The following is a 20,810-nucleotide window of genomic DNA, read 5'->3' on the forward strand; positions in this document are numbered from 1 at the left end:
CAGGAAGCCTGCAGTTGGCTCAGTGGGTGTCCGCTCCCGATTCCTCCCGCCTCTGCCGCGGGTCGTGCAGGATCGGCCTTAGGGGAGGCTGGAGGGGGCTCTCCGGGGTCCTTGGGCGTCTTCTGCAGCTCTGTTTTTCCGTGACGTCGCCACAGCGCAGGGTCAACCCGCGGGGTCCCCACCCAGCCCCAGACCTGCCTCAATGACAGAGGGAGGACGCTCTGGATCCACCCGCCCTGGGCGGTGGGTGTGGTGGGCAGAGCGTGCCCTGCGCCCCAAGAGAGTCCGCCCCGCAGCCCGGGACGGTGACGGTGGATGGCAGAGAGGACGGCAGGCTGCGGAGAGGCCCAGGTGGCCCATCAGCTGACCTGAACTAGGCCTTCACCTGGCCCCCTGACGGGACCCAATTCCATCCCCCAGTTCCATGGCCGTCACCCTGCAGGTGGGAGAGGGAGGCAGAGTCAGCATGGCGGGCAGCTGCGGGCCGTCCACTGTGGCTGGCTCAGAAGAGGCAGGGACAGATTCTTCCGGAACCCTCGAGGAGCACAGCCTGCGGACACCCTGACCCCAGCCCAGGGAGACCCTGTCCTTCTTCTGACAGGTGGCACTGTGGTCACTTGGGACAGCAGATCTTGGGACTGAGGTACAGGGACACTCTGCCCCTCTCCCCCATGGGGGCTGCCTGGACCCAGCTCTGTCCTGTCCCCACACCACGACTCCTGCCCTGTCTGCCGGCTGCAATGACCTCCGGGGGAGGTGCGGCTCCTCTCACCCACATCTGACAAATGGGGACCCTGAGGCCAGGGAGTGGTGTCACAGCTGACACGTGACAGGTGGCAGGGGATGGAGTGGGGGGGCCGGCGTGCAGGCCAGGTTCTGAACCCCTGCACTTGGCCATGGTGCCGAGACCAGAACTCTCAGGAGGGGACAATGACAGCAGGAAGCTTTGCTTTAGGCCACAAAGGGGAGGCTCCCATCTGTGCCCGTGAGCCCCGCTGCGCCCAGGGCGGGGGCAGGAGGCCCACTCCTCAGGACACTCAGCAGGACGCCCGCCCATCCTGGACCAAGTGGGAAGGTTGTTTGGAAACGCTACAGTCAGGAAGCAGGGGTCTGTGGAGCGCCGCCAGCCAAGCCCGCACCCCTCCTGGCCCTGCTGCTGGGACGGCCGCCATGGCCCTGTGATGACCCTGCCATGACCCTGCCATGACCCTGCGTGCTGGCACCCCCGGTGACCAGGAGAGACTCCCCGCTGCACAGTCACCGGGTCCTAAGGCAACGCTCGCCACAGCCTGTCTTATTTTAAAATGTGACCCTCTGCTCCTCGGGGAGCTTCCGCACGAACTTTGACTCTCTAAGTAGCACGCAGCAATGTCACCGCGACTTTGGAGATTTTGGGGGCACTTAGCTTTTGTAGCGGGGCGGTCACCTGCTGGCCTCTCCTCATCCGGCCCGGAAACCCCTGGGCTTCCCTCTGGAGCCTCGGTTTTCTCCTCTGTCAAGTGGCAGCCGGTCACTACCCGCAGGGAGTGAGCACCGAGTGGTCAGAGGTGGGCCAAGGGCTCCGCCTGGCCCCTGGAGGCCCTCGGTCAGGGCCAGCCCCGTCCCTGGTCTCTGGTCACTCGGCACCTGCCACTAAGTTAGCCGCCCATTCCTGGTGGCTGTGGTGACACTGACCATCACTAGGTACTGGTTAGGGGACACTATTCGGCGTCACTGCCTCTGGGCTGCCACAGAGGAGGACGTGGGGGCGGAGACTCCACAGAGACATGTATTATGCACGTCCCCCGGGGAGGGGTCTGGGCGGTGGTGGACAGAAGGGGCCGGTTTTAAAACAATAAAGCCAATTTGGCACGGTCCGCCTGGTGTTGTGCGATCTTTGAAAGAGATATTGTGTGATGGGGAGGGGGCGGCGGGAAGGGGTCGTATTTACACTGTAAAGGGGGGCCCTGACCTTTGCTGGCGGCAGCCTCTCCCGCTGAACTTGCTGGGGTCCGGCCCTGCCCAGCCGCCACAGCCTCAGACTGAGACTAACGCGACTGAGACTAATGCGAGCCAGCTGACCGCGAGGCCCCTTTGCTGGGGGTTTCGATTCTCGCTAGGCCCGGGAGTCTTGGGAGGCGCCTCGGGACGGAGCTCGGTTCTTTGCACGGAGCCTGTGGCTGCTCAGCCAGGGACCCCGATAAGGTGATGCTATGGGGTGACCTGTGTCTCCTGAAAAGATGGGGTCGACTCCTCGCCGCCCTGTCCCTGGGTGTGACCTCATTTGGAAATAGGGTCTTCGTAGATGTAAAGACGTGAAGCCGAGGCCGTACGGGATTAGGGGGTCCTTACAAGAAGACGGGGACTGGACACCAACAGCCAGGGGGTCCCCAGGGATGCTGGGGCAGATCCCGGAAGGCCTGGTCTGCAGGCCCGGGAAGGCCGTGGCTGGCCTCCACCTGAAGCCAGCGGAGAGGCCTGGGGGGCTCTCCTAGGAGTGTCCAGGAGGAGCCGACCCTGCCCACACCTGATTCCCACCCTGGCCTCCAGGACCCTGAGACTTGTATCCTTTAGGGCCACCCAAATCCCAGCCACGGGGCGGGGAACCCCAGAACGCCGACACAGGGCCCCGCGCACTGGCTGGCCTCACCGACTTCCTTCCGGCTTGGGCAGGACAGGGCCATGGACTCTGGGATGGCCTGGCCTCTGACTGAGGCTGCCTCCTGCCCCGGCCTCTGGGGCGCTGGTCACCCCAGCACGTCCCCCTCCCGGCCTCCCCTTGTCTGTGGGGAAGATGTTGAGCTGGACCCGAGTCCGGGCTTCCCCGTCCCCTGGCCCTGCCCACTCCTGCCAGAGCGCCAGCCCCACAGTTCCTCTCACTGTCCTCTCACATCGGCTTCCTGGGGTCTCGCGTGTTTGGGGCAGGGTCGCTGTATCCCAGGCCGTCAATCTGCGAAACAGACATTCCCAGAGACACGGAAGCCTGCAGCGCCCAGGGCCGCGTCCTGCTCACTTTACCCCTGGACTGTGGAAAGTGCAAGAGGACACAAAGGGCAGTGGCCTCCTCGCCATGAGAGCAGCTTCCGGTGCCACTGTCCCCTCCGGCGTGAACTCATCTCTGGTGCTAATGACAGTCAGGAGGGGTGACGGTGTGCTGTGGTGACAAACATCCCCCATACCTCAGTGGCCTGTGTACACCCCAGGCTGCTTAGCTCTGTGTCCACTGAGGTAGCCGGGGCTCTGTTGGCTGGAGTGTCCCCCGCCCAACCTGAACACTGTCGGCGATGTAAAGAGCTCCCGGGGGTCTCACACCATCCCTGGACTTCCCGGAAGTGCCCCGGCCACTCCACTCCCAGCTCTTTGGGCAGAGTGGACCAGGGGCCCCTCAGGAAGGGCAAGACACGCAATCCTGGCCCGGGTCATCTGGTGTGATTCAGTATTGGCACCGATGGCGGTCACGCGACTCGGCCGATCCCAGGCGGACGGAGACAAACCCCTATCAGGAGCTGGCAGACTATGGCCGGTGGTGGCCGCCTGTTCTGGTCAGTGACGTTTCACTAGAACATGACCAGGAGGTGGACTCCAGGCTGGCCTGGGCAGCACTCCGGGCTGAGTGGCAGAGTGGATGAGGACCCGGGACCACGGCCTTCAGAGCCCACAGCCGCTCCTGCCTGGACCTTTCCTGCTGCCCCGAGCTTGAGCTAGGTGGCGCCTTGCCCGGAGCGCGTCCTGGGGCCCCAGGTCACAGATTCGGGCACCCGCTATTTCATCGCCCCTCAGAGATCAGAACCTGCCCTGGCCCTGAGTTCTCGGCCCACATCAGGATGTAGACGCGTCTCTCGGTTTGGACTGGGACCTGCGAGGCCGAGAGCCACTGACTTCTGTCCCACCTCACATTACAGAGGGGACGTCCCAGAGGGAAGGCGTGTCCCCCTGCACTGTCCTGTGCTGGGAAAGCCCAGCGGAGCCCTGCTGCCCTTTACCACCTGCCCCACCCGTCCGGCCAGGGCTCTGAATTCCCCAGGTCAGTGGGGGGTGGATTGGGCTCAGTCCCAGGCACCCGGCTTTCCCCGTGCAGCCCTGGGAAGCCAGACCAGAGACAAGCTGTGTGTGTGTGTAAAGTGACCGAAGGACCCGCAGGACACGGGTGCAGAGGACCAAGTCATAAGACAACAAGCACGGCAAGGTGCCACTGATGTAAAACCCCAGAGTTTCCTACTGGTGGGAGAGAAGCACACACACGCGCACGCACACACACACACACATATACGCACACATACACGCACACATACACGCACACACGCACACATACACGTACATACATAGAGAAAGTTCTGGAAAGACACTGTTATCACTTATGTGGTTTAAAATGGATGACAGAAAATAAGGAGCAGTAGAGGAGGCAGGTGGATTGGGGTCTGCAGGACGCGGTGGCCCTCTGGGGCACACGGAGCTGCTGCGGATGAAATACCCCTGAGCCTCGGAACTCCCTGCGGGTTTCCTGGCTCAGGGTGGGACGCTCTGGCCTGGGGCAGCCGGGTCTGGCTGGTTCCCAGTTAGCACCGACTTCCAGGAGCAGATGAAACCCGACCTGTTCTAAAGGTGCAAACTGCGCAGCCGCAGCCGTGGCCTCTTCTGGGTGGAGATGGAGGGCTGTGGCTGCTGGTCTCCCTCCGGGTGAGGAGGCCCTGCCCTGGAGGCCCTGCTCCCCCTGCCCGAGGCCCTACTCTCCCCCCAGGCTGTGCTCCCCATCCCCCCTTATTCCATGGAGACAGAAATAAGGAACGGGCCTTGGTCCTTCAGGGGGGAAGGTGAGCTGGATGATTCTGGATGATTCAGGACTGCTCAGCCTGCCCCTGGCCTGTCACCTGGGACGGGCGTGCTCCCGGCTGCTCGCTGAGTGAAAGATGACGGTCCCCCCCCCCCCCCAGCCACCTGCCTACCTCAGCTGTCACCGTGCAAACCAGCAATGGTTGGGCACCCTGCCTGGAAATCCATGGGGATACTTTGGGGACACTACTGGCATCCAGTGGGCAGGTGACAAGAGCCATGGTGTACTGCCACTCGGGTTAGTCCAGCAAACTGAAGCTGGTCTCAGGTCCCATCTGACTTTCGAGCGTCCCACCAGACCCTCACGCCAGTGGAGTCCTGGTCACGATCCTAGGACGCGGGGATGTGTCCAGGCCACCACTCACTCTTGTAGTGACAGCCCTGCCCTTCATTTGTGGACCCATCGCGCCTGCCCTCAGTGACAAGGGCAGGGTTACAAGTGCTTGGGACAGAGGCTCAGGGCCATCAAAGTCTGAGGCGCTTTCTATGTGGTTCCTTACAGTGCAGCTCGCCGACCTCGTCCCAGCACGTCAGCGCCTCGGGCACCTGGTTAACTCGCGGGACGTTTTTCCAGGGCTTCGACCCACGCGGCCGGTGTAAGAAGTGATGGCGTCGCATTCGACGGGAGCTGACGGGTTCCATCACTCTTAACTGCAGGTTGACCAATGTGCCATTGTGCTCCGAGAGAGACCGAGAGGTGAGTGACTCATGACAGTGTGATCTCGCTCGTCGGTGAGCAGGGAGCTTGGGACATCTGGGGACAGGAAAGTCAGGGACCTTGTGGGCAGCCTCAGGGGACGGGATGGAGGGAGGGAGAAGCGGAAGAGTGTGGATGCCAGATGGAGAGGGTGCAGAGCTGACCTTGACCTCACGGCCAGCCACCGCGCTGACTCTCCACATCGCGGCCATGCCCGTGGAGAGGCTCCTGGCCAGTGGTCACACTGCTGGTGACGTCTGTGTCGCCCAGATTTTCTCCCGAGAGTCTTCAAGGCAGTGGGCGGCCGTCCCGTCCCGGGGGCTCTTCACCCCACGGCCACCGAGCAGAGCCATCTTCATGTCCCCCGGCGCCAGTGGGTTGCCTCAGACCCTCGGCTCTGCTGGCCCCGCTCTTCTCCAGTCCTGGGCCCGCTGACCACACCACCGCTGGGCAGCTGGGGTGGCTGGGGACAGCTCACACATAACCCGTGGTCCTCGGTCTGCTTGGAAGTCCGTTTATCGGCCCTGTCACTCGAGCGTGTAGACTCACTCCGGGCTGCTCTCCCCCATGACCCGGGGCTATCGAGGTGTCCCCGTGAGCCGCCAAGCTGGGCAGGATGGCTGTACGTCCGGATCTCCTTCTGATTTTTCGAAGAGATGTCTACCACGATGGAAACTCACGTCACCGTCACCACACTGCCGGTGACATCTGTGCTGCCTGTGACACCAAGCCGTCAGTCCCTTCGTGACCTCATCTGACCCCGACTCCCTCACGAAGGCCCACCTCCAAACGCCACCACCTCAGGGGTTGGAGCTTGAACCTGCGGGTCCTCGGGGGACCAATTTCGGTCCTTAACACTGACTGGTCACCCTCTCACCCACCCCTGCACGCACCAGGTTAAGTTGACATGAAAAGCTCCCTTAGCTGGGCTGCCCAGGCCCTCAGCCACACGTCCACCACCTGAACACCACAGTCCTCCGTCTCCCTGGCCACGTTTCCAGGGCTCCGTGTCCCCCGTGGCTGGCAGCGGCTACAGGGCACCGTGGGGACCCAGGAGGCTCCACAGCCACGGGAGGTCCACCAGACGGCGCCGTCCTGGCCACCTGCCAGCTAGACCCCCGCCCACCACTGTGACCCCAGGCTCAGTCCGCATCCGGCTGTTCTCACCCGTCATTCGCGTGGCGTTTGGAGAGAGGTGACCAGACTCGTCATCCAGCCAGAGGAAAAGGTCACCTGGTTGACCTCCCCGTGTTCAGCTGCAGAGGACTCTGCTCCAGAGGGCAGCGAACCCGCCGGCCCGCAAAGGTGACCCCGAGGGGAGAGGCCACAGGGACGCGGGCTGGGGACCCCACCCACCCTGATTCACATCCAGAACCGGCCAGCGTCCAGCAGCCCGGGGACGCCAAGCCTGGCTCCCGTCCCGATGGATGCAGTGAGATCAGGCCGCCTTGGCCTGCTCAGAACTGGCCGGGCCAGGAGAAGTGGGGACATGGCCCGCTTCACCAGGAGGAGGTCCTGGGCCCAGATGCTGCCACCCAGGCTCCCAGGACACACCTCCCTGTGAAATAAGGCAGGAGCTGGCATCCGAAGGGCCCGCAGTGGCTCCTGGGTCCCTCCGGGCTGAGACTGGCCCCCTCCATTCCTGGCACAAGGCCCTGTGGTTTGGTTAAGAAAATACGGAGCTAGACTGCAGGACGTGGGGACAGACGCCACACACCTGCTTGTGGGCTCCACTGGGGACTGCAGGACAGGGTCGAGGTCCGCGGCCAGTACCAGGAAGCGACACGGAGATGCCAAACTCAGATACTGTTTCGGGGCATTTCTGGAAAACGGATCTGCCTGCTGGGACCCCTGATGTCCGGCAGCCACGGGCCCAAGCCGAGCGACACCCTGCCCCCAGCTTCAGTGGGGTACAGCTTCCAGCTTGCCACGTCCCCACGACCCTCGCAGGACGCCTGGCTCACGTCCCCCCTGCACCCCACCAGAGCCCTGCGCCATCCCACTGTGATCCCCTCGCTTAGAAGAATCACGGCCCAGAGCAGGGTCAACCCGTAGAACTGCTGTAGTCCCTTAAAAAAAACACAGCATTTTTTTTTCTTGGTACCAGAGATTGAGTCCAGGGCCCTTGACCACTGAGCGACATCCCTGCCCATTTAATATTTTATTTTGGGACAGGGTCTTGCTAAGTTGCTGATGGCCTCACTAAGTTGCTGAGGTTGGCTTTGGGCTTGCGATCCTCCTGCCTCAGCCTCCCAAGCAGCTGGGATTACAGGCGTGCGCCTCTGCGTCCAATCTGTTCCTCTTTTCTCATTTATGGATTTTGGATTTCTAAGTCATGGTGAGAAAACACTTTTCCACTCCGAGGTTATAAAATCGTGCTTATTCTCATTTTAGTACTTTTACGGTTTTCTGTTGGACGTTTAAACTGTGGGTCCATTTGGATTTTTTCGGTGCCTGGTAACGGGGCGTGACATTTTGGCTGAGCAGTAGTCCCTGAACACCAGCTGCCGAATGGTCCGTCTCTCCCCAGTGACTTGAGATGCCATTTCCCCAGGTACTACCCCTCCCGCCCCGGGTCCCTTTCTGGATGGCAGGTTCTCGCCCACCGGTCCCTCTGTCTGTCCTTCCTGGGATCACACCACGTGGATGGCTGAAGCTGCCTGACAGCCTTCCCGGCGGCCTGCCTGTGCCTGCTGCTCTTCTTGTAAAGAACTCTTCAAGTCTGATCCACTTCACGGAAGGGAAGGTGGACGCCAGAGACGCAGTCAGGACGCCTGCGGCCACTCCACCCCGAGGTCCCGGTGTTCACCAGGCTGGCGACATCGCCTACAGTCAGTGGCGCTGGGTCGGCCGCACGTGTGCGAGGAAACGGGCATCTTCCACGCGGTGGTGGGGCTGGCACTGGTGCAGGTCCCAGGCAGGGTGACCTGGAGAGCTGCTGAGTTTACACATGCCCCTCCACCCTGAGCCCCACTTCCTGAAAGGCCCTTCAGCTCTACTTGTGTCAATCAATCAATCAATGGATAAATAACATACAGGTGGGGTTTTCATAGCCACATCCATCATTGATTAGAAAGTGCCAAAGCCTGGAACTGAGCCAAACGGGCTTTGCTAAGGAACCGGTTAAATCGATCACGGCACACCACTCAATGGAATAATAGGCACCCAGGAAAAAGAATGAGGATGTTCTTTTGTACATAGCAGCTTAGAACGTCCTCCAAGGCCTAGAGCTAAATGCAGAAAGGCAAGTGCAGGAGGCGGGTAGCGAGTTTTCTTTGGGAACAAGAGTGCGTACAGATGTTCCTGCCATCTTCTAGAAGGTACCGTGTCTTCCCGACGGAGCTTATGAAGAAAGGGAGGGCCGGGCGGGAGGCTCAATGCCGTTTTGCAGTCAGAGTAGCAGCAAAAGGAGTCACCGTCCTGGGGAGACCTCCAGAGAGTGCAAAAGGAAACTGATGACACACAGGGGCCACAGGAGTGAGAGTCCTTAGCGGGCGGAGCATGAAGACCCGGGGGTGTGGGGCCATGAAAACAGGACAAAATGCACCAAGAGGGGCCAGGGGGCCGTCTGTGCAGAATCGGAGCCGGGGCAGGGCAGGCGGAGACCGGCTCCCGGAGGCGGAGGCGCTGAGCTCCTGTGGGAGCGGCTCTGCCCGGAGCTGCTGATCGTCACACAGGCGGGAAGACCCAAGGACCCAGGGCGAGGGGACGGCAGAAGGGACCGCTAATGAGATCAGTGTCCAAGACGAGGGGCGGGGACGAAGCCAGCAGAGGGACATGAAGACACAGTGACCCACACGTTTCCCACTTTGGTGACGACTACAGACCCACGTCTGAGGAGCCCCGTGAACCCAGAGCACAAGACCCGCAAAGGAGACCGCGCCAGGACGCGAGGCCAGGACACGTCGCCGTCCACACCTGCCACCCGAGAGCACTGAGCTCTTAGCAAGGGCTGGGGCTCGGCAGCGAGCAGGCGCTTGGCAGATGTGGGGCCGAGAGGCGGAGAGAGGAACGCCAACAGACCGGGGTAGCTCTGCGTCCCGACACCGGCTCCCTATCATGAGTCACATGTGAACTCACTGTTGTCGTGGCGACAGGTGGCGTAACAGACGCCCGTGCCCCACTGAGATTTGGGCTCAGAGACCGGGACAAGCGGTTCACGGTTTGGGGACTGGAAACTGGGTGGGCGCAGGGTCAGGGCAGGTTTCCCCAGGTGTCAGACCCGGTCAGTGACAACTGTCCCCGAGACGAATGGGCCTCTTCTTAACCCACGGGGATACACGGAGGAGGGAGTGGCCGTGGCTGCTCTGGGCACGGGTTTCTTTGGGGATGTGATACTGCTGGGGAGTTAGTGGCGTTGGTGCCACGACTCTGTGAATGCGCCAAAACCCACTGGGTTGAGCACTTCAAAGGGCAAAGTCCGCGGTGTGAGACTCATGACTCCGTAGAGAACAGATTAGTTAAACAAGAAAAAAGCAGTGCGCGTCCACCGGAAAACCTAGTAGAGAATGAACTGTTTGAGCACTTCATACAGGTCATCGCAGGGGTCTACCTGGACCCCCTGAACGCCTTTCCTCAGGAGTCCCAAGGTGGGACATCTGGCCACTCCCTGCGAAGGCTCCGAGACGCTCTCCCTTAACTTCAGGTCACCCACGCTCATCGGACGTTATTTGATGCATTGGACCAGGGCCTTCTCCGACCCCTTTATTTCTCCGTGGAGCACTAGAGCTGGGGAGCACAGACAGAGCGTTTGTGGCTGTGACTTGTCCCACATCACCCACTCGTCAGTGCCGGCCACGGTGCTGAATTTCACGAACCCCACACAGAGAACCCGCCGACCCGGCCTTGGAAGCTCGAGCTGAGATGGCTGGCTACAAGCCTTCCCTGGACTCTGAACCTGTTGTACCCATCCTGAGTCCCTGTCCCAGGCTGCTCCTGAATGGCTGCTGGGGTTCTGAGCTTTGGTAAAGACAAGAGGAATCTCCACTTTCTTTCTTTTTTTTAAACTTTGTGGTCGTTTCTGCCAGGAGCAGGGTGCTGTCAGGAGAAGCCGAGAGGAAACAAGGTCAAACCCATGGGAAATGCGCGTCACCATAAGGACCCTCGGGTGGACTTAGGAACCAGGAAAGCATCGGCCAGCCGTGCGGAGGCTGTGGGGGCCACAACCTTGGCCCTTTACCTTTACTGTGCCCTGGTGGAGGGCAGGCAGTCCGCCTGGATGCAGACCTCAGCCCACGCCTCACAGGACCGCGGCTCTGCGGAACTTTCTGGAAGGTTTTGAGAGGAGCTGGAAGAACTCAGGGCGGCATCTGGCCTACCCAGCGCTTGCCCCTCCATCTTGGTGTCCCAGCCCACCCCCTGTGGAATGAGGGGCGGCCCTTCCCACACCCGTGAAATCCCGATTCTTATTACCAGGAAAATGGCTCAGGCTGTGGGTCACCTGCAGGTCGGCGTTCCCTGGCCCAACCCATTCCTAAAGCCACAAAACCACCCCCTCCAACGTCCACCCTCCAGAGTGCTCCGAGTTGATGCAGAATTGATTTCCCCTCGGGAACAAATCCAGGGGAAAGATAAGGGGAAACACATGGGCATGTGGGCGTGGTGGGCATGAGGGCGTGGTGGGCATGAGGGCGTGGTGGGCATGAGGGCGTGGTGGGCATGAGGGCGTGGTGGGCATGTGGGCGTGTGGGCATGTGGGCATGTGGGCGTGTGGGTGTGTGGGCATGTGGGTGTGGTGGGCATGTGGACGTGTGGGCATGTGGGCATGAGGGTGTGGTGGGCATGTGGATGTGTGGGCATGTGGGCGTGGTGGGCATGTGGGTGTGGTGGGCATGTGGGCATGTGGGCATAATGGGTGTGTGGGCATGTGGGCATGATGGGCGTGTGGACATGTGGGTGTGGTGGGCATGTGGGCATGTGGTCATGATGGGCATGTGGTCATGGTGGGCATGTGGGCATGTGGGTGTGTGGTCATGGTGGGCATGTGGGCGTGGTGAGCATATGGGCATGAGGGCATGGTGGGCGTGGTGGGCATGATAGGCATGTGGGCATGTGGTCATGGTGGGCATGGTGGGTGAGCATACAGCATGGTGAACATAATAGGCATGTGGTCATGGTGGGCGTGGTGGGCATGATGGGCGTGGTGGGCATGTGGGCATGTGGGCGTGTGGACGTGGTGGGCGTGTGGGCGTGGTGGGCATGATGGGTGTGGTGGGCATGATGGGTGTGTGGGCATGTGGGTGTGGTGGGCATGTGGGCATGTGGGCATAATGGGTGTGTGGGCATGTGGGCATGATGGGCGTGTGGACATGTGGGTGTGGTGGGCATGTGGGCATGTGGTCATGATGGGCATGTGGGCGTGGTGGGCATGGTGGGCATGGTAGGCATGTGGGCATGGTGGGCATGTAGGTATGGTGGGCATGTGAGCATGTGGTCATGGTGGGCATGTGGTCATGGTGGGCATGTGGGCATGTGGGTGTGTGGTCATGGTGGGCATGTGGGCGTGGTGAGCATATGGGCATGAGGGCATGGTGGGCGTGGTGGGCATGATAGGCATGTGGGCATGTGGTCATGGTGGGCATGGTGGGTGAGCATACAGCATGGTGAACATAATAGGCATGTGGTCATGGTGGGCGTGGTGGGCATGATGGGCGTGGTGGGCATGTGGGCATGTGGGCGTGTGGACGTGGTGGGCGTGTGGGCGTGGTGGGCATGATGGGCGTGGTGGGCATGTGGGCATGGTGGGCAGGCGGGTGTGGTGGGCATAGTGGGCGAGCCTTGGTGTTTGTGTGTGAAGACACACTTCAGGAGGAGACTGTCAGGCGTGCGAAGGGCCAGGCTGTGTCACTGACACAGCAGCGATGGCCCTAACGTCAGGTGGAGGACAAGAAAATGACCCCATCATCCCTTGAAAGTGTGGACATGTGGCGGGAGACCCTTCCTGATTTGGGGGCTGGTGGGGATTGAGGGGGGTCCCAGGCCTGAGAGTCACCTTCTCGATGGTTCTCCGAGGTGTGGAGGGAGCTGTGCATCTGGGCTTGGGGTGCAGCTGCCCGGGTTCAAACCCCGCTGCCAGCCAAGGACTTTGCTTCAGCTACTGACCCCCGTGCCTCGGTCTCCCCACCTGTGAGGTGAGGGGCGACGGGGCCGACATCCCAGGGCTGCTGGGGGCTCAGAGGAGGCTGAGCTGGGGCCCTCTGTTGGGGGGTGGAGCGGGCAGAGCTCAGGCCAGCACCCGGGAAAGGCAGCTGTGGACGAGGCAGCAGGCTCTGGAGTTCTGGAACCACGAGTCCCAGCCTGGACACTCACTGGCTCTGGGTCTTGGGAAAGTCCCTTGCCCTCTCTGAACCTTTTCCTCATCTGTAAAGCAGGGTTGACAGTGTCCAGCTCACGTGGTCGCTGGAAGCACCAGAGAAGGAAAACTGTTCTACGCGTCCTGGTCCCCGGCTCCGGCTTCAGCTCCAGTCTCCCTCCCTCACGGTGCTGCTCATGCACCAGTCTCCTGCCCACGCGCTCTTCCCCTGGCCGCCCCAGACAGTCAAGATGTCATCTGGAGCTGCTCCTGCCTCCGGGCCTTGGCCCTGCTCTTCCCTGCTGGACCGCAGTCTGCTCCTCCAGGGCTGCCCCCTGCATCCTGCAGGCCCCTCATCCCCTTACTGCTGCTCCCTTACTGCTGGTCGGCCACCACCCTTGGTCCTTCTTGGGCGTCCACGAAACCTAGGATTATCTGTTTCTCTGTCACTGGTCACACCTCTCCCCCTGAGGGAACTGTCCTGTTGACCTTGCGCCCCGGCACCTGAAGGGACGCCAGGTGCACAGCGGCAGAGCGCTCGCCTGGCCCGCGAGGCACTGGGTTCGATCCTCGGCACGTAAAGAGGAACAAGTAGAATAAAGGCATCTGTCCATCCGCAACCACAAACAGACAAAAAAAAAATAAAAATAAAACCAAAACCGAGTGAGAGGGGGAAGGGGCGCCCCTCCACCCCGTCCCTCTGTCCCTCTCCCGTCCCTGAGCAGGCGGCCGGGGGCTGCCTCGGGTGGGAGGTGCCTGAGTCCAGCGCTGTAGTCCTGGCAGCCCGAGGCAGTGAGCTCGGGTTCTACTGGGAGAGCTGGGAAGAAGCTGGCCGAGGTGGGTCCAAACCCAAGGTCAAGTTCAATGTCCTCACAAACCTTCTCCTAGATTGGCGCCACAACCTACCGCTGCCCCCCGCAGCCCCCCTGCTAGAGACGAGTCCCAGCGGCTTTGACCCTCACCAGGACTCAGAGAGTCCACTGGCAGGAGCCAGAGGTGGGAGGAGAGGACACAGGCCCGTCACGGTCAGGGCAGGGCCCCGGGCGCCTGGGACTCCATGGCACCCCCAAGGGGCTCGACTCAGTCCCTTTCTCACTGTGTTTGTCATAAAACCTAAACTCCTTGTCCCAGAGTGGGTGACCCGGTCACTTCCTCTATGCCTCAGTTTCCGCCTGAGAGTGTCACCAGGGCTGTGTGGATGACCCACGCGACGTCACCTGGCGCCCAGTGAGAGCTCAGCCGAGGTCAGCTGGCACCGTCCACAGGAGCCCGGGCCGCCTGGGAGGGGTGACAGCTCCTGTGCCTCCCCCCAGCACTTCGGGGTCCCCACTGGACCCGCTGGTCCCGCCACACCCAGAACTCAAGGCGGCTCTTCCCGCCCCGCGCACTGACCACTGACCGTGCATCTGGTAGGGGTAGGGGCTCTGTCCAGGGGCCGCGGTGCTGAAGCTGGAGCCGTAGCCGAGGAACCCGCTCTGGCTGGGGGAGTGGTTCAGGTTGTCCTCCGTCTTGATGCCTTGGGAGGGGAAAGAGGCACCGAGGACACAGGGTTAGAAGCTTCCCACGCTGGTGGAGACCCGAGGCCAGTCCCCATGGCACCGCGTCCTCAGCCTCCAGCCAGCAGCCGCTCGAGGGCGGACGACTGCCCACGCACCCTTCCCCTGGCCGGCCCCAGATAGCCAAGAGCTAAACGAGGTACTCGTTGTGTTTTGGAAAAATCATGACATTTCACCCCAAAGTATATACTGATGGCTTCTCTGAGAACAGGCTGGTCCTGCACAGTGGGACCGTGCCACCGTGTGACGGCAGGCTGCCTGGCTACCGTGTGACGGCAGGCTGTCCTGGCTACCGTGTGACGGCAGGCTGCCTGGCAGTTTCCCATGTCATCCATGGGCCCAGGGCAGTCTCCGTGACATCGGGCCTGGTGCCAGGAGGCTATTTATTTCTTACATTCCAGGCACTATGACAAGCGGGGACGCTACCTGCCTGGCTCTCGGGGTGCGTGAGCCCCTGAACCCACTGCATGGTGCCAGGTATGGCTGAAGTGTCCCTCAGGTCCTGGGTGAGGGATGTCACTTCACGGTAAGACACACCCTCTGCCCTGCTCTCGGGGACCTGCTTAACCAACCCTGGTAGCCACAGCAGAAACCTGCCTTCTGATCCAGCAAACCTGACATGATGACCCGAAGCCAGGGGCCAGCCCGGAGCAACTGGCGGGGGAAGGACGGCGTTGAGGGTGACAGGCTGACCCCTCCCAGGCGGCCCACTCACTTTCGTTTTACTAAAATGTCATGAACACACTCTAGAAAATTCTAACAGTCGGAGGCATAAAGAAAAGCGTCTTCTCCTCCCCTGACCCCGGACCCAGCTCTCCTTCCCACAGGCAGCCACGGCTACTGGGCTGTGGTTCCTGGGTTCACCGCACGGACAGGTGTGTGAGGTCACAGGTGGGCACTCACTTTTTAATAAATGGAAGGCTGGGCGCAGTGGTCCACGCCTGTGATGCCTACAGCTCAGGAGGCTGAGGCAGGAGGATCACGACTTCAAAGCCAGCCTCAGCAACTTAGTGAGGCCCTCAGCAACTCAGCGAGACCCTGTCTCTATGCAATGTTAAAAAGGGCTGGGGGAGGGCCTCAGTGGTCAAGCATGCTGGGTTCTATCCCTGGGATCAAAAAACCAATTGATCAATAAACTGAAGGGATCTGTAATACTCTTCTGCAATTTTCTCTTTCATTGCAACAGATTATGAAGCGCCTCCTGCTTCCATATTTGCAGCTGTGCCGTGTTTCACGTCTGTAAGTACCACACACCCACGTATTTGCTGCAGCGTGGTTTGCAGTCATCACACACACGCTTTGGTGCGCATGTGTCAGTATGTCTTGGGTGAATTTCCAGGAGTCCGAGGGCAGAAGACGTTTCTGTGGACATTGCTGAATAAATAGGGTCACGAGCCGCGAGCGCCGGCCCCCCCACACCCTCTTCCCGTCCTTGAGAAACCTGCTCCTCCCTGTCTGACCGCTCAGTATGCAGCAGGGTCTTGCTGCTGTTTGATTTTTCCTTTCTTTAAAGGAGGTCTCTAGTTCTGGGGGTGGTTTTGTGGTTGAGGGTCCCCTTTTCCACGGTCCCCCTGGGAATCGGGAGCTGGACTCGGAGTCAGGAGATGCGGCTGGGGGCCTGAGGCTCGGCCACTCCTGCTGACCTGGACAGCCTGTCCCGCGACCTCGGCCTGGAAGCTACTTCCACGGGAAATGCAGGTTGTCAGGAAAGTCAAGGGGGGAAAGGGCGGAAGCTTCGAACCCTGCCGAGGCACCAAGAGCAGACCCTCATCCCCTCGGCAGATCCACTCCGCGGGCAGCTCTCTCCCCGTGTTGAAGATGCGGAAGCCTGTCCAGGTGACGGGTCCCGCAAATGGCAGCTGACAGCGAGGTCAAGGGTCCTCATTGTGGTGGGGAGGGGTGCTCTGCTGTGGACATGAGGTGTCCCCCAGGAATGTCCAGAGGTGAGGTGAGGTCGGGGACCTCATCGTCCACCCTGGTTGGCATGGACTGGGTGGTGACTGCAGGCAGGCGTGTGGCTGGAGGAGGCGGGTCGCCGGCCGGGGCCTAGAAGGGTCCCTCTTCCCTGCGGCCCTGGTGCTCTCTCCTGCTCCCCAGCGGCTGTGACTGGACCAGGGCTCCTCCTCCAGGCCCTTCCGCCATGATGCTCTGCCTCCCCCAGGCCCAGAGCAAGGGAGTCGGCCTCCGTGGACGGAGCCTCTGAAACTCTGAGCGCAGACTAACTTTCCTCCCCTAAGCGGTTCCTGTTGGGTTCTTGTGGGTCTCAGTGGTGCCAAGCTGACCAACACGAGGGGCTTCCTGTGGCAGACAGTTGGCTCTTCAGTAGCAGTGACCACAGAGCAGCGGCTGAACTTGACCTGCACCTTTTTTTGCTCGGGCGCCAGGCTCGGTCAGCCAGGCGCTAGGGACAGTCTGTCTCCCTGGGCACCTGGAGTCACCCGGAACCGTGTGGTGCCACCCCAGGTCCTGCATCCTCTGCTCAAGCCACGGCTCAGCCGTTTCCTTTGTTTTAGCGGCTGGCGTCCACGTCCCCATGTTCAGCCAGTGCCTGGGGTGGGGGCTTCTGGGTCAAGGCCAGGTTCTACCCTCACGGCCCAGGATGGAGGGACACAGCTCCTCCTGCAGCACTAGGGCACATGTCTTGGCCGGACCTGGGCCTCCTTCATCGTAAACAGACACGAACTGCAAGAACCTCTCTGCACTCGGGGTCTCTGCAGTGGGTCCCCCGTCTGGAATGCACGCCCCGCTCCTGGTTACGCCTCTGTCTGCTAACGGCTCTCCTCCATCGCTCAGCTGGAAGGCTGCCGCCCAGGACTCCCTGGGCCCCCACAGCAGGGAGTCCGCCCTCAGGTCCCTCATCACCTGTCCCCTCCTGAGGCTGAGTGCCCAGAGGGCAGGGGCTGGGCAGCCTTGTCCACTGTGGTATCCCCCGACGTGGCTCACTGCCTGGCATGTAGCAGGTGCTCAGTAAACATCAGGAGAAGGAATGAACAGGAAAGAAAAATAAGGATTTTCACTCTTTTGTTGCTGAAGGGCTGGACCCTAAAATTCTGGCCCTGAGGACGGGAGGAGGTGGCCGGGGACGTGAAGGGCCTCATCCTGTAGGTCAGTGTTGCTGGGTTGCGGTCGGGGCGCCGCCACAGCTCACAGTGGGAAAGGGCAGGTGGTGGGGAGGACGTGGCTCTGAGGCCCTGTCCAGACTCGTGCTTCGTTACCTTTTTAAACTCTCAGTGTCATCCGTTTCCTTTTATTTTACTCAAGTGTCCATCTGGGATGGACTGAAGATCTTAAAGCAAAAACTGAAAACCTGGTCTTTCCCGTCTGCGGGAAGGCGCTGCGCCGCTGGCGGACACGTTCACGGCCAGGGCAGTGGGGACCCGCCACGTGCCCGGAACCCTCCACGCAGGAGCCTCAGGCTGCAGCTCAGGGAGGCCTGGGGTGTGGGGGGGAGCATTTCAGAGAGGGTGTCAACAGCGGGGCACTCATTCAACACGCCTGTCACCCGATGTCCCCAGCAGCCGCAGCAGGCCCGGGACGCAGGCTTCAGGTGCTGGAGCTTGGGTTCCGGGAGACCGCGTGGTCAGCACAACCCCCGGGTGCACTCGGGCCGCACGAGGGGCCGCCTGGCTTGCCCCCCAGGCCCCCGCCTGCTCTCCCCGCTCCCCGATCACCCTCACACCCCTCAACCCTCCAGACACGTGGATTCCTGGGTCTCTGCGTAGAGTCCTAATGATGTGAACAAGAAAAACAAAGCAGAGAAGGACATGGTCGGGTTCCGTGACAGCGAGTCAGGAGTTGGCATTGTAAACAGGTGATCTGAGAAGGTCCCTGGAGGGAGATGATATCTGAACAAAAACCCAAAGGACGTGAAGAGAGCAAGATATGCGATGTCCAGAGGGAACAAGAGGTGCAAAGGCCCTGAGGTAGATGCAAAGGCCCTGAGGTAGGTCATACTCAGTATGTTGGATGAGTAAACATGGAGGAGGCCAGTGTTGGAGAGCAGTGAGCAAGGGGGTCAGAAAGGCCGTGGAGTGGGGGCAGGGCAGGTGTATGGAAATGGGAAACCTCTGGCTTTGACCTGGAGTGACAAGAGTCCTGGGGGGCTCTGAGCACAGAGGATGGCAGGAACTGGCTTGTGCCTAAAACTGCTGCAGCCCCCTGCGTCTCCGATCTTATCTATCGTGCGAATCCTTGATCAGCATGTAACACAGAATTCTCTCCCAGTTGACTGGTGTGCACACTGCTCGAGGTCCTCCCTGCACCCAGTCACCCTGCACAGGCAGCCTTCCCAGCTGGCCTCGCAGACCCGCCCTCGCTCCCTGCTGGCCTTGACCGGGCACTTGTGGGCTCTGGGTACTCCACGGGAGCAAAGGGAAGAAGGAGGAAGCCAGACTCCCCCAGAGCTACCGCCCCTTGCTCTTCCTCGAGGGCAGCCCCGGCAGCGCTAAAAGGTTCTGGGACGGCCTGGGAAAGCCGCGCACGCGCAGAGGACAGGCTCTCCTGCTTCCGGGGTTTCCACTCTGCCACTGGATGCCGACAGAGATCCCAGCGGCTTGGGAGGCTGAGGCAGGAGGATCACGAGTTCAAGGCCAGCCTCAACAACTTAGTGAGACCCTGTCTGTAAGTAAAATATAAAAGCTCTGGGAACGTGGCTCAGTGGTTAAGCGCCCCTGGATTCAATCCCTGGTACAAAAAAAAAAAAAAAGAAAAAGAAAAAAGAAAAGACAAGAAAAAAGAAAAAGAAAGAAAGAAATGCAAGGAAATTGTAAACCTGCAGGGGTCTCTGAGAAGACGGGAGCCTCCCCCATTAATTTTTCAAGCTGGACGGTCAGTTCTTGGGTGTTTGTGGTATTGCTCTTTATGTTTTCCTCCATGTCTTGAATATTGCATAATAAATGGAGGAAAAAAATACCGGGTGCTCCCAACACCCCTGTCTCTACTTGCTCCCTTCAGTTGCCCCGGCTCCCGGGGCTGTTTAAGCCACAGTGAGCAGTCCCCTGTGCCCGGGGCACAGCCTCTTGACAAGATTCAGCAGGGTCTGGGCTGACGATGGCACACGCCGCGTGCTCAGGCACGGCCAGGCAAAGGAAGCATTTTCCTCCACCTGCTGCTCCTCAGTGACACTCTGGGGCTGTGTGGCCGCCTGGCTTCTATTGACACAGCTGTGACATTCACTGGGCACCCCTGGGAACAGGGCCCTGAGAGCCAAGCCCTTTATATAGATCAGGGCCCATGGGCTGAGTCCGGCCCCCGGCCTGTGAGTGTAAATAAAGTTTTATTGGAACACAGACACTCCCATCAGTGTACACACCATCTGGCTGCTTCCAGGCCACCACAGCAGAGCGGAATATTTGTGACGGAGACCACAGGGCCCACAAAATAGGCCCTGTTTAATATCCAGCCCTCCTCAGACAAAGTTAAGATGATCTCTGACATAGATAATTTTACTTAATCCTCACAGCAACCACGGGAGGCTGGAGTTAGTACCACTTCCATTGTATGAGGGAGGAAATGGAGGCCCAGGGAGGTGAGGCCATTCATGGGGCCTTACAACCGGCCCTGGGCGGCGGAATCCCAGGCGGGTGATCTGAGCACCTACCCTGTGCCATCTGGGAAGGTCACTGAGACAGTTAACTAACCTTGAACCAGATTAACTTCCATCCGTCGGATGCCGTGTTTTGTCTGGGAACAGGGCTAGTTTCTCTTTTATGTGAAAAATAATGAGGCTGCATTTTTCTTGGCTGTCAGCCAGGCTGGGGAGCTTACATGTGATTGTATCATGGTGGGGGGATGGGGATAGTTAGCAAAGATGCCCACACCTGTCACAGGTAATCCCCCAGGATTTATAAATCCACATCCGGGCAGTGGGGCTCGGATCCAGGCTGCCTGGGTTTAATTCCACCTCTGCCACCAGGCAGCTGGGTGACCTTGGGCAAATTGTTTACCTTCTCTGATCCTCTGCTTCTGTGTTTCTCAAGGGAGGATCATGCGTGACCTTCCTTGTAGGGGTGAGACGGGGACTAAAGAATTAGTGGACATCAAGCAAAGTGAGGGTGAAGTCGACGATGGTGGTGCATGGTCAGCTGTTTCTGCAGCTGTGGGTCCCTGCCGTGGCCTCCAGATCCCCCCTCAGTCTCTCCAGTGGCCTTTCTGCCTCCCCAGCCTCTGCCCTCTGCCCGAGGGCCTCCCGTGGCTTCCTGTCTCACCCGGAACAGACCCCGGGTCCGCTCAGAGGCTCACGCCCCGATGGCCACGACTTGGGGGTCCGCTGCGTCCTCCTCTGTGGCCTCCCTCCCTCGTATTCAACCAGCGGCCCCAGGCTGCACGGTGGACGTGCACGGTGGACGTGCGGTCAGTGTGGCCATGGGGCGTTCCCCCTTCTCTGCCCGGTGTCGGGGTCAGGGCTGGGGGCGGGGCTCCAGCTGGAGCCTTTCTGGGTCTGGGTGGGAGGTTCTAT

The 20,810-nt window shown here is 60.6% G+C and overlaps 1 protein-coding gene across 5 annotated transcripts in view; it reads right to left on the reverse strand.

Moving 5' to 3' along the window:
- Nucleotides 1-20,810, reverse strand: part of Eya2 (EYA transcriptional coactivator and phosphatase 2) — a 177,047-nt gene that overhangs the window by 84,436 nt on the left and 71,801 nt on the right. For all 5 annotated transcript variants that reach the window (XM_040274820.2, XM_040274819.2, XM_078052026.1 and 2 more), the window contains one exon: nt 14,197-14,313. In XM_040274820.2, coding sequence (XP_040130754.2) covers nt 14,197-14,313 — 117 coding nt within the window. The remainder of the gene's footprint in view (nt 1-14,196; nt 14,314-20,810) is intronic.

Source organism: Ictidomys tridecemlineatus, chromosome 5 (genome assembly GCF_052094955.1).
Source record: "Ictidomys tridecemlineatus isolate mIctTri1 chromosome 5, mIctTri1.hap1, whole genome shotgun sequence".
Taxonomy (NCBI): domain Eukaryota; kingdom Metazoa; phylum Chordata; class Mammalia; order Rodentia; family Sciuridae; genus Ictidomys; species Ictidomys tridecemlineatus.